This window comes from Pyrgilauda ruficollis, unplaced genomic scaffold, assembly GCF_017590135.1.
Source record: "Pyrgilauda ruficollis isolate IOZ18807 unplaced genomic scaffold, ASM1759013v1 scaffold81, whole genome shotgun sequence".
Lineage (NCBI taxonomy): Eukaryota > Metazoa > Chordata > Aves > Passeriformes > Passeridae > Pyrgilauda > Pyrgilauda ruficollis.
The window spans coordinates 7,005-20,783 of record NW_024530044.1 but is presented as its reverse complement, the minus strand read 5'-3'; the positions used below and the strand labels follow the sequence as shown (position 1 = coordinate 20,783).

Genomic DNA, 13,779 nt, shown 5'->3' with positions numbered 1-13,779 from the left:
TTATGCAACATACATTCAAATGAATTGCATTCTTAAGTGTCCTGACAGCCAGGTATTCTATTGCTGGCCAGCATAGTACAATAATCCATCAACTCTTGTTTATTTATGGCCACAGGAGAAAAATCTGCATAAATAAATATTTCAATCTGATAGTGCAGCTTTTCCTTAAACACTTACATTTAGAAGTCAATTTCAGTAGGCCTCTTTCTCCCAAGCACTGCTTCTTGCTCCTACAGGAAAAAACGAATTCCACAAAGATCCCAAAAAAGGCCAACAATTCTGAGTCTGCTATTTTAGAAATAGCATTCAGGAGTCAACTCAGCAGTGCCAGAAATAACCAGTAAAGCTAATATTACCACCCAAAAGCAGTTTGGGAAAACTCACTAACAATGCCATAACTCTTACTGGTCTGGAAGTAGTGATTTAAGAGCTTTAGAAAAATCAATACAAAGGGCATCATCAGTACAGCAGGAGTGTGGCAGACACCACGGGGAGTTATGGCAAGGAGGAGCAGCCCCCTGGAAAAGCACCACTGCTGAGAAATCTTTGTGGCAGACACTCAATCCACTGGAAAAGGACACAGTGACTTGAATGAAGTGCACTCTGCAGGGTACAGCACCTGAGGCAACTTACCCCTGTACAACCTCCTGTTATCTAGAGGACACCAAAGGGATGACAGGCATGTTTTGGACTGTAACATCCCTGCTCTGCAGAGCCTGAAGTCTTCACTAATCTACAAAAGACAGTGGGGAGAGAATGAGACTGGAATAGCAGTCAGTGATGTACAGCAGGTATTACATCAGTTAATGGGTGGGCAGGGAATAAGAACAGCAAGGGAGAAAAGCTGGCTGCTGAATTTTACACTGCATCAAGAGTAGACAAAAAAATTGTAATGGCAGGTAGCCCAAATGTAACCGAAGCCAACACCATCACTTCTGTATCAATACTGCAGAGAAAAACATCTACCATTCTATTAGAAAACCCAGCTCTTTACAGTTTGATATGATATCCTAACTTAACAGAGAAAAATCAACACAGGTATTTTAAAGTTGATGATTTTTATTTACAGATTTATTGGCAAAAGGTGGTGGGAAAGTTTAAAACATTTTAAACAGAGGGCACCGTACTGGTATTGTATGAAATATCAGTTCACAGTCTTCAGTATCCAGCTGATCAAATAAAGCTAATCACCACTTAAAGAAGCATAATCTGCATCAGCTCCATTAGAGTACCCTGCCTAAAAACCACTTCAGGCAGTTTCTAAATCAAAACAATCACTAATAAAAATGCAGTTTTTGTGAAGAATGTATACTTGGATTTTTGTACTGTACCTGATATCAAATTGCCCACTTGCATACTGGCAAAGCAGTTACACTTCCTACTCTTAGCTGGAAGTTTGAATCTCACTGTCTGCAAATTCAGCTGTCGGGTAATTCTGAACTACTCTGAACGTTTTACTGTGAGCATAGCCAAGACTGGAGTAGATGAGATTGAAGAAGAACATTCCTGAAGAAGAACATTCATGTGCCCATCTTATTCAGCTGCATAACCATAAACATCTTGTTTAAGAATTCTATTCAAAAAGAAGAAAAAAATGTAGTCAGTTTCCGCATAGGTTTAATTCCTCACTGGAGCTTTTTAATTCATTCTTCTAAATCAAGAGTGTTTAGTTCTTCTTCTAGTTCATCCAAGTCCTCTCCAGTAAACAGATTTTCATCAACTGGAACTGCATCAATGACTCCATTTTCGAATTCCCCATCTCCATCATTATCTTCATCTAAATCATTTTGCTCGCTGTTGTTTACATCACCACCAGAAGCTTCACTTAATTTATTATCTGAAAAAAAACATAATTCTTAGGCATCTCAGTGTCACAAATTTCTTAATCACCAACTCAATTCACAATACTACTAAACATGCTTTCAAATTTTGAAATTAAGAAGAAACTACTTTATTTGAAATTCACACAGATTTATACTGGCCAAATTGCATGTACCTGGTTAATATGCAAGTCTGGATAATCAACTATGAAAGCAGGTTGGAAAAAATAACGACTTACCATCTTTTTCTATTGAAGTGTATGTGCTGAATCTCTCTGGACTAGCCACTGTAATACCAGTCTCCTCTACTGCCTTGGGGACATACAGGTTCAAATCTACATCATTTATGCACACAGGGTCTTCTGTCTGGAAAATAAACCAAGATACTCTGCATGATTTACCTTTCCACAAAAATCCTCACTTCTGCAAGATGTCTACTGTCACACTCATATTTTCTGAAAAATCCCTTTGCCCAGGATTCTTCTCCTGGGAAGCTGAGAAGTCTCTGAGAAAAGGGAAAACAATTATCTGATTTGCTCCTCCTGTGTTTTGCTGCTTTGGAATGTGTTTGGACATTGCTTACCAACAGGTGATTGTTTCATTGGTTTTTGCTGTGAATTGTTTTGATTTATTGGCCAACCAGCGCCAAGCTGTGTTGGACTCTGGAGAGAGAGAGTCACATGTTTCATTATTACCTTTTTAGCCTTCTGCAAGTATCCTTTCTGTATTCTTTAATATAGTTTAGTTTAGTATTGTTTAATATAATACAGTATCTTAAAATAATAAATGAGCCTGAGAACATGGAGTCAGATTCATCATTCCTTCCTGCCAAGAGGGACCACGCAAATACAACAGTCTACAACATCTGTCACCTTCAGCAGTAACCTTCTGACAAAATATACTCTGTGGCAGTATTAAAAACCAAGCCAATTAATTTCATTGTAAGGGCTTTCAAACTGACATTTTTCAAACTTGAATGCAATTAAAACATTCCTTGATTTAATCCTGTTTCTTTTACCTCATCATCATCGCCTGCTCCTTGAACATAACGGGTGTCATCTGCTTCTTCATCATCTGCATCAACCAACTCTGGCCGGAACTCAAATACTTCACGTCCACTAATCTATTCACAGCAAAAGAAACCTTCAGTTATCACTTCATGGAATTTATACTGCTCACAAAAAACCACAAACAAATCACAAAAAAGTAAACAAAAATGACACACAGTAATAATAAGCAAAACAATTTCAGGCCAGCTACCTCTTCACAAAACTTTATTTACTTGCTCTTCTTACATGAAGAATTGGACGTAAAACTTACCACCAATGCTTTGCCAGCTTTAAAATCTGCTTTCCTCCTCTCCATATCTTGCTCAGCCTTATCAATTTTTTCTTGTCTTTTTCTTCTCTTCCATGCAATAAAACACTCTAGAGTAATTTTGGTAACATTTGGTCCTAAGGCAGCACGCTGTCCAGAAAAGAGAATGATTAATGCTAGAAACTCTTTCCAAAGGCTACAACAAATTGCATATTTAATTACTCTTTTCTAGAAACTAATTGAAAACACTTCTTTCCAAGTCGCTCATGGGATTTTCCACTTAGTGAGATGAGTTGGAATGGAAATCAATAGGAAAAGTGAAGGAGAAAAAGTAAAGACAAGAGCTTAGCTCTGCTCAAGTGACACTGCCAAGCAATGGTGACAGAAAGAAGCAGAGCAGCAACACCTTCAGAAGGCCTTGTGCTCTTGATGTTAGTGCCTCACTGGAGAGCTAAGGAGACACTGAGCTGGGCATGAGAAAAGCCACAGGAGCAGTTGTAATGGATAAATGAGACACAGCAGTTCATAGAAGCCTCCTAAAAAAGGGTAGCAACAGCTGCAGGAAGTATGCGGCTATAGTTAATTCTATTCACTAAGTAATAGTTTCTAAACAAAAACATGAAACAATGCTTTGCATCCTTTGCCCTCGCTCATACAGCTCTAAAAACATCTAATAGATTTTTATTATAAATCAGCAAATTTTTTACGTGTCTCTTCAGAGTAATGAAAACAACTACCACCAAAAGATACCTAACAACTTTACCTCTTTTTCTATTAGATCTTCTAATGAAATTTCATCTTGCTTTTCTTCTTTCTTTTTGTCTTTTTTTAATACAAAGCCTGGAGGAAGGGCATGGCGATACATACAGTTGTCTCCTCCACCGGGACAGACCCAAAACCATCCATATTTGTTGTTTTCAATAGCATCAAGGAAGTATTTGCAGACCTGTATAAAAACAGTAGTTGTTAGCACTGTGTCCTCTTTCTATCCCCAGCATTTTACACTCAAAATCTCAAAAACTCAGTCAGTCCAAGTCAGCGGTGCGCAGAACAGAAGGAACATGTGAAATGCATTGCTACTTAAAATAGTTGACAATGTAGCGCAACTGAGTATCTAAAACTCATGTAGTCAACAGCTTTTTCTCTCTCAATAGGATCCCAAATAAAGAAGACAAGAGGACAGAAGACTGGCAACTCTGCACTTCTGTAAAACCAGCAGCACATCTCTTTTTGCTCACCAACATCGGTGCAGCTTTAAACAACATAAATTGCATCTGCCTCGCATGTTGTTAAACCTTCCAGCTCCCGATCCTGAGGTAAAGATGCCATCCTTGGACCTTAACAAGCAATTCACAGTTTATATTTAACCACAGCAATGCTTAACTTTTGCAGATTTAGGCTGTACCAATAGACTATTTAATTGCTTGGTATTGAAAATGAGGTGAAATAGTCCCAAAGAATGAAAGCGGGATTAACCCACTATGCCATTTAGTGCAGAACTAAAAAAATATTGTTGAACTTAGAGCCCAGGAATTACAAATTACTTTCAATTCATAAATTAGCTGAAAATTTAAACACTTAGAATGCTTGTATGTCACACAGTACATAGATAAGTCAATACATAGCACAGTCACTGCAATAACAGATTTCACTAATCACAATACTTGGGATTTTCTAAGCAATTAAGAAGTATCAGATATACTGCTGAAACCTTGAACATTTCTATAAAGCACTTCACCTAATATCCATTTGTAATGTACATGAGAAAACTTTGTATGGACAGAAAAGAGCTGTTGGGTTGTGGTTTTCTTTGTGGTTTTGGTTTTTTAATTTTTAAAGATATTACAAGAAATACTATCAGACCAGCCGTCTACTCAGAACATTATTATTATAATATTCCATTCTGAATTTTTACACCATGATAAAACACATATAATGCCAGACTGCACTGCACTTAATTCCTTCTAGCAGAGCTCAATATTAAAAAAAAAAAAAAAAAAAGGAAGAAAGAAAAGAAGACATACTATTTGGGTTTTGGGTTTTTTCTTTTCCGCCTCACCATGCTTCTTGTTCACCACTTCTTCCAGCTTCTTCTCATCCCAGTTATCCATTGTATCTAGAAAAAGACAACAGATGGTTTCACAAAAAAATCCAAATACTGAACACTACCAGCAAGCTGTTCTTCTGCGCAGTAACAGTTTTAATAGGCAATTCTTACACTTTAAGTAGCATATACAAGGGAAAATAAATTTAGGATCTTAAAATACTGTTTTCAAACTCCTATGGCATTCAAAAGACAATTACCTCAAAAGCCCCAGAAATTTTAATTTTGAAATGCATAAAGTGTTTTTCAGTTAAACACACTCAATAATGTGTCATTCCATCTGTACAGCACGGAGTGTGTACAAGGGAAAAGAAGAAAAACAAGACAACTGAACAAAAGAGAAGGTTGGAGGGCAGCATCCAGAAACACAGCTAATCTAACTTGAGGCTTGGAAGAGATAATACCAAATTATCTGTGTTAAAGTTAAAAGAAGCTTCCACCAAAAGAAGCAAATCACCAATGACAACGTTAACAGTGAATCTGTGGAATCCCATCACATACGTTTAGGATGACAGAGGCTAAAATTCAAATAAAGACTGAGACATGAGGAAATGTGAAAAAACCAAGTTCAATAAAATCTCTAATCCCTGCTAAATAAAAGTAAAATCCAGAGTACTTAGCCAACAAGTCATCTGGGGAGAGAAAGTCAGAAAAAATTCCCAAGTACCCCTGAGTGTAGAACTTGGACATTTGGCCAAACATTAGTATCAGTTCTGGAAGGCAACTCTGGTTGCTCATTGCACTTCCCTCTTTCCCTTGTACAGAGCTTAAGAGGGAAACAGCAACTGCAAGAAAGGTCACATACTGCTCAACTTGCAACTTGTATGACAGAATACATGACACTGCCATAGTCACTGGTCTTCAGGATCATAACCACAATACAGAAGACACTTAAACTTAAAATTCCAGTTTCAGAATCAGAATAGCTTAGCTGTAACTTTCTTCAACTATTATACCTTTTTCAAGGTCTTCATCTCTTGCATCAATGTAGACACTTCGTTTTTCACACTTTCTTTCCAAGGACAAATCATGAGAAAACTTGCACTTGTCTCCTTTAGTGCACTGACCTTGCTTGAAGAAAGCACAAACTACAGATTTTGGGTCAGCACCTGAGTGAAGGAAGTTTTTATATTTTAATACTGTTTTTAAGCAAAAGTTATACATTAGAGATTCTGAGAATACTGACGATAAGTAGAGAACGAAAACACGTTTTAAAAATGAAATTTATTTGAAGTGTTCATGGTAAGTACATAATTCATGTTCTGAACTTGCCAAATTTACTTTTACTGCGTGGAATTTACATTAAGTATCAGAGCTGCCACTGAACTATTTAAAGAAATAAATATGGTGTGCCTGAGCAAATTATTCATTTGTGTATTACAATACATCAGAGAGATCATTCTGTGCAACTTCTTCCCTATACATGAAGCTATTCTTGCCTCTAGTACACAGTAAAAAGCATCTTCTGGATGTCAGCCTTTTCCCAGCAGATCAACAACACACTACAATAAATTACAGTAATTTAACCCACACTCACTCAAGCCACTTTCCTCCTTTAATAACAGAAAATGGCTGATCAGAGACCCCAAAATAAGCAACTGCTGTTCTAGTATGAACTATCCAATCATCCTAACCACAGTTCAAGTAAAAATCATCCTACTAAAGAATCATTTGACCATCAGGAGGTCATTAGCAATGAAAGAAGCAGGTCTAAGTTTATTTATGACACATGACTAAATCAGAAATACTTCACTTGTATTAATTAAGTTTTCATGGAAGATTTTAGGGTTGAGTTTTTCACAGGATGCTTCACTTTTGGTTTGACTGAAAGTGATTTCAGTATGTACAGCAACACCTGTATAAAATGTAATCTAAAAATCTGGGTAATATTAGTTTTCTGAAATAACTCTAAGTCAAAAACTGCTTGATTTAGAGAAAACTTATACGGAAAGCTGCAGGTCACAAACAGAAAAGTGTCCTTGGCTGCTGATCAGTGCCACAGTGAGTAAATATCAGGTTTACTTCAAATATGTGTAAATCACATCTCTTTTGTCAAAAATTATTTCACATAAACTCCAGAGGATTGGTCAGTAAAAACTTGGTTACATCACAAAATTTGTTTGTTGAATAACCAACCTCAACAGAGACCCAAACCAAATGCTACTGCTAATTATGAGGTCAGATACAAGTAACTGGAAAGTATTTACTGTTCTGATCTGAGTACAAGTCTTCTGTTAAGACAACAGTGATGATCTTATATTCTTTCTTTGGATGTTCACACTTCCCTGGGGAAACAGGCTGTTTTAAACAAATACCATCACAAACACACTAAAATCATGACACACATCCAGAAGTATCTAACTGATGAATCAGAACACAGCCAAGTATCTTCAATATCAATGTAGCTTTTGGTATTCTAACGATCTACCGACCCCAGAAGACTTCCCAAAACAATGTCAAGTCATGACTGACAAAATACTTGGCACACTAGATGGAGGAGGAAATAGTCACATCTATTTCATTAAAATAACTGGTTATTGAAGGGTTATTGAAGGGTTACTATACCTTAAGTACTTACATGAATAAGAAAACATAAATTAAGAGAAATCTGTTAGTCATACCTTTGCTAATTTTCTGTGCAGCAACCACAGGCTTGAAGAGCTCATTTAATTCTTGCAATTCCTTTTTCTTATCTTCTTTCTTTAATTTCTTCTCACTTTCTGATTGAGCAACCTATAAACATAAAAGCAGTATGCCAGGACTCCACACAAACTGCACATTCAAACAGCCAATCATTCAAAATCAGCTTACAAGGGCAGGAATGGAGCAACCTGTGATGCCTGCAAGGCTCAGAACTGCTGCTCTTGTGTGTGCAGGTGGTGCCCTTTACTGGCCTGTCCCACAGGAGGGACAGCAAAATATTTAGCAGAGTAAATCTGCCAGAGAGGAGAGGTGCTGGCAGGTACCTTTAGTGTCACAGTGACCCCTACTGCACCTTCACTGGTAGGAAAGCCAATGAGAGGCATTGAAATTTCTCTTTTTGCAGTGCAACTACTTCTAGATCTGCACAAAAAAAAAAGCCTCTCTTGAGTCCCCTACATGTTGCTTTGCTCTTCCTTCTGATCTATACAACAGGCAGAAATTCCAGGAAATCTGTCCACAGAAGTTGGAAGCGCATTTAGAACATAATTTCAACTTGGATCGACTCAACATATGAATATTTCATTGCTTAACTAAGGACCAAAGACAGGAAAACATGCTCATGCAGGGAAGGAAAACTGCATGTATAACAAAAAAAAAACTTACTCTGCCTCATCCTTCTTTGGATAACCCAGAGCAGGTGTGTGTCTATACCAAAGTGGGATGAAAACACATGAAAGAGGACATGGGAGAAACATTCTTAGATCAGAAATGAAGGGAGGTTTTAGCAAGGTGGGGCTCCATCTCTTTTTCAAGGTAACAAGTGACAAGACAAGAGGAAATAGTGTCAAGTTACCCCAGACAATGTTTAGATGAGATTTTACAAAACATTTCATCACTGGAAGTGTGGGTCAAGCACTGGTGGGCTCACCATCCCTCTAAGTGTTCCAAATGTGTGGATGTGGCTCTTGGGAACACGGTTTAGTGGTGAACAGGCAGCGCTGGGTTAACGGCTGGACTCAATGATCTCAGAGGTCTTCTCTAACCTTACAGATTCTGTGTTGATTTAACTCTGGTCCTTATGGGAAGCCAGTGAGACCAACACCACAAACAAGGATGTGGGTACTATTTTCTAAAATACAGTGTAATATTAAAAAAGGAGCTTTGTTCTTCTGGTGAACTTGGCAAAAACACACCAGATTGTTTTAGAAAGGAATTAGCAGCTTGACTAGTTTTCCCACTCACAAATGCTATTTTAAATAACACACAGACCCACAGAAAATTGTACTTTAAGAATGCTTTTGTTTATCTTCAGAGCTCTAAAAGCTTGAAGATGAAGCTTGTCTTAAAAAAAAAACCCAACAAACCAACAAAAAACAAACAAAGCCCCCCAAAACGTAACACCACAGAAATAAAAACACCACAGAAACAACAACAAATCAGAAAAGGAGAAAAAAAACCCCAAAACCAAACCAAAAAGACCCACCACAAAGCTAAAACTCTGACAGCATTTCCATTTTAACCTCATGACATGAGGAAAATAGTTTTAAAAAAAAAAATATTTCTCAGGGACAATCCTAACTGAAAGCTATTTTATAAGGTAACAGAGGTATAATCAGGTTTAAAAATTTGGTCCTGACATCCAACAGTGGGTAACTACCATAATTTGAGAAATAATATAATTTTAGGCTGGCTATTTTACATATTGGTATTTGTATATGTGCCACAGATCAAGGATTTTACACACAAGTTTCAGAACTGTTTGAATAACACCAATGATTTTGAAGTGATATCAAAGTATCTTTTCCACAACAAAAAAAAGTATTAGATTTAATGACCCAAATACCAACTTTACTTTTCAAGTTGGGCTTTCCATCCTAGTTCATTCTTGTTATGCAAGCAATGTATCATGACATCATGAACTGAGCTCATGTAAATGTTATTATTTTACAGGCTTATTCACAGGACAGATAGCTGCGTAAATATGTAACAGCTTGCTTTCCAAGCACTGGAGGAATAAGAGACCTGGATTATTTTCATTAAATCCATGCTTTCTGACTGAGTATAATGTAAACATTGAATCTCATTTGATTTCATCATACAGAAGAGCCAAGTTGCACACCGCAGCCCAAAATTTCAGTTTTTTTGACCAAAGAGTTCACCAAATAGATGGAGACTGGACAGACTTGTGTCCACTTAAAATTGCAATAAATACTTCTGTAAGTAGAAGAATGAGAACATATAGGTTTATACTTCCATCTTCTTTCAAGTCCAGTTTTATTAACAACTCTTGTTAATTTTAATTGCTCACTATTTCTCAAATAAGGTGGGAATTAAAGAGAAAAAAGAGAAAGAAGGTGCAACTGTATTTGCTGACAGCCAGTACCTACAATTTCATTTCAGGTATACCTTAAACTGAATTATGCAACTATGAGAACACTGTGGAGACAAATGCTCACCCTGACTATTTGAGTTTGGATGGGATGTAGTTCTTTTTTCACAACAAAAGCCAGCCAAACAACAAACTAAAACCCAACAAACCCCCATACTCTGTACTACCTTCACACAGGTACATCATTTACAGCATGACAACTGTTAGCAAGATCTGTGCCAGTCACAGGAGGCAAGGAACAGCTCAACTGCCTTCTCCTTCAGTACCTGATCTTCTGTCCACAGAGTGAAAGATGATTTGACTATGCAGTGGGAAAACATTCCACAACAAATTCTTACCTGACGTGGATTCTGCTGACCAAACTTAACCTGGTGAGTCACAGCCTTGATAAACTTCTGCTGCTTTGCACCTTTTTTATTCTTTAGGCCAAATGTTTTGTCCTAAATCAAGAGATAAACACAGCCATATTAATTTAAAAAACCCCCCCAAACCATCAAAACAACAGAAACCCCACCCCTGCCACTCCTCTCAGGCTTTCAGTAAAACACAGATTATTTCCTCTGTGAACACAAGAAACATTAGGGACAAAAATTAAGAGTCCTCATATCATTCAGAAGTGGATTTCAGCAGAACCTCCAGAACGTGGCCCCTGTGTGAGCTCTTGTTTCCATCAGCAGAGCTCTTTGTGCCCGGTATCAGTGTGAGAGTGGACACACAGCACTCTCAGACCTCTCAAGGCAGCAGGACAAGAAGTTTTTGGAGACTACCCAAGGAACAGCTGAGGAAAACAGGTCAACTGATTAGCCATAGCTAGTGCTGGTTTCTCTTCCATGTACCTGAAATCACTCATTAGTTCTATCTTCAACTATTCAGATAGACATCTATATAACATACATCACTGTTCTTCTATGTTACTTTTTATTTTCAAGTATTGGAAGCTTTTTCTTTTCCAACTGTACAAATCTGAAGTTAAGTCTTTATCCTACAGCAGGTCTGGACAGGTGTCTCTACTTCCCAAAATCCACTGCTTGAAGTTTCTGTTTACTGCCTAAATCAATTCTTCCTCTGTATCTTCAGCTTTACTCTTAAGGAGAAGTTTCTATACCAAATCTATGAAAAAAAAAAATCACAAAAAAAACCCAAAAAAACAGCTTATTTTCACATGAGTAGCTGAGGCAGAAATTATTTTTTATAACTGAAATACCTGCCTTAAAAACTTATTCATGCCTTTGATTGGATACCAACATTTTCCTCCTTGAAGGAAAAAGTAACAGATGTTCATCCAGCGGAAATAGCTCAGTGCAAATGTGGTTTTGGGAGTCTAACAATTCAAAAGCATATTACAAATCAATTACAAAGTAAACAGGCCCAAGTTTCCAGACTCATGCTGGTTTCACTTACAACACGTTCCCTATGAACAGCAGCTCCTCTGCTAATTGGTGCTAACTGGAGAAGTCAAAACAATTAGAAGGGAAAGAAAATTTATCATTTACACACTTGATTTCCACTGTAAGTACAGCATGGAAAATATAATCCCTGTCCCTTTGATTTATATAAGAATCTATGGCTAACAATCAATGTCAGCTTTTCCCCTTTCAGCTATATTTTTTTGTAATAAAATACAGAATTTTTCCAGGGCAGCTGCATTAAGCAAGAACCTCAGGAACTCCAGTGTCAGGACAAGACCAACTGCTCTAACCTGACCTTTCCAAAAACCACAGAAACAACAAGCCACAACCTCACATTTTAAAGGTACACGTTCATTACACGGGTATTTCACCTGAGCAGCATCCTTCATGCCAATAATTCAAGAAAATATTTAAATTTCTGTAACTACCCTGCTTGTACTCAGCATAAATTCACACACCCCTCAGCATAGACAAACACACACACCCCTCTAGCAGGTTGGTTGTTTTTTTTCCAATCTGGTCACACGGGTCAAATTGTAAAAGAACCCACCGCAAATCTGAATGAATCAATAAGGTGTGAAGGGATTTCTGGAGAGATCTGGTCCTACCCCCAAAAGCACAAGCCTACACCCCAGGCAGCCGTTGGGGCACACACACTCCGGGCACACACGGACACCAGGATGAGCACGAGAAAGGGCGAGTTAAAAACACACCCCAGCAGGGCTGGCACATCACGCTCAGGCCCAGTATAGCTCGAGCCTGGCAAGGTCCCGGCCACAGCGGGGTCCAAGCAGCGCACAGAAGCCAGTGCTACCCGGGCACAGACAGGCTCCGGGCCCGTGATCCTTCCCTCGGCCGGGGAGCCGCAGGGAGCGGCAGGGCCCAGCCGGAGGCCGCGGCGGCCTGGGCCTCCTCACCTCGATGATCTTCTCCTTCTTCTTCTGGTCCGCCTTCTTGCTGCCCCCCGTCGGCTGCTGCTGCTTCTTGGGGGGCATGGCGGGGCGGGCCGGGGCGGCTCCCTCGGGGACTCGGGCCGGGCAGGGCCGGGACGGGCTCGGGACGCGCCGGAGGCGCAACGGGTCCCGCGGGGCACGCTGGGAACGCGCCGCCGGCCGGCCAATCGCCTCCCGGCAGGCAGCGCGCGCCGCGCGGCGTCACCGAGCGGGGCGGTGCGAGGCGGTGCGATGTGCGTCACGGGTGGGGTGGGGCGAGCTGCGTGACGTCACGGGGGGTGCGTGGTGTGCGGTGGCGGGAAGGGCGTGAGGGAATAGGGCAGTGCTGTACTGGTCGGAGATGGGGGTGTCCGTGTGAGGGAATAGGGCAGTGCTGTACTGGTCGGAGATGGGGGTGTCCGTGTGAGGGAATAGGGCAGTGCTGTGCTGGTCAGAGGCGGGGATTTCCTTGTGAGGGGAACGGGACAGTGCTCTGCGGGTCAGAGGTAATGGTTTCCTTGTGAGGGGAAAGGAACAGTGCTCTGCGGGTCAGAGGTGATGGTTTCCTTGTGAGGGGAGAGTGACACTGCTCTGCTTGTCAGAGGCGGGGGTGTCCCTGTGAGCGGAAAGGGACACTGCTCTGCGGGTCAGAGGCGATGGTTTCTGTGTGAGGGGAAAGGGACAGTGCTCTGCTGGTCAGCGGTGATTTCCATGTGAGGGAGCGTGAGGGACAGTTCTCTGCTTGTCAGAGGTGATGGTTTCCATGTGACGGGAAAGGGGCCCTGCTCTGTTGGTCAGAGGCGATGGTTTCAGTGTGAGGGGGAAAGGGACACTGCTCTGTGTGCAGAGGCGATGGTTTCAGTGTGAGGGGAAAGGGACAGTGCTCTGTGTGCAGAGGCGATGGTTTCAGTGTGAGGGGAAAGGGACACTGCTCTGTGTGCAGAGGCGATGGTTTCCGTGTGAGGGGGAAAGGGCTGCGAGTGTCCTCACAGCGCCGCGGTGTGAACGGGCCCGGCAGCTTCTGGGAGGATGGGTGTGCGGGTCATGTTTGTTGCAAAACCCAGCACAGTCTGAGCTTTTCAACTCTAGGAAAAATGTGTGGGCTTAATAGATTTAGGAGTATTAACTTCTTCGTCCAGGGGTGGGCTTAAAGCTAATTGTAATG

At 40.3% G+C, this 13,779-nt stretch overlaps 1 protein-coding gene across 1 annotated transcript; it reads right to left on the bottom strand.

The window, feature by feature from the left end:
• Positions 1–1,041: 1,041 nt before the first annotated feature.
• ZC3H15 (zinc finger CCCH-type containing 15) lies at positions 1,042–12,793 on the bottom strand. The gene is made up of 10 exons (XM_041487613.1): positions 12,600–12,793; positions 10,612–10,713; positions 7,863–7,974; positions 6,198–6,350; positions 5,162–5,253; positions 3,901–4,083; positions 3,141–3,287; positions 2,839–2,943; positions 2,060–2,186; positions 1,042–1,837 (listed from the first exon to the last, which is right to left on the bottom strand). Exons 1-10 carry the CDS (start codon positions 12,675–12,677, stop codon positions 1,644–1,646), a joined length of 1,293 nt encoding a protein of 430 aa, XP_041343547.1. The 5' UTR covers positions 12,678–12,793; the 3' UTR covers positions 1,042–1,643.
• Between the last annotated feature and the right edge of the window lie 986 nt (positions 12,794–13,779).

Bases quoted from the DNA above. Each gene is read 5' to 3' on its own strand.
- ZC3H15 (XM_041487613.1), bottom strand. From the start codon at position 12,677: ATGCCCCCCAAGAAGCAGCAGCAGCCGACGGGGGGCAGCAAGAAGGCG. The intron at 5,254-6,197 runs GTATAATAGTTG...GTCTTTTTCTAG, and splicing joins AGATGAAGACCTTGAAAAAG to ATACAATGGATAACTGGGAT. The intron at 3,288-3,900 runs GTAAAGTTGTTA...TTTTCTGGACAG, and splicing joins AAGATCTAATAGAAAAAGAG to CGTGCTGCCTTAGGACCAAA.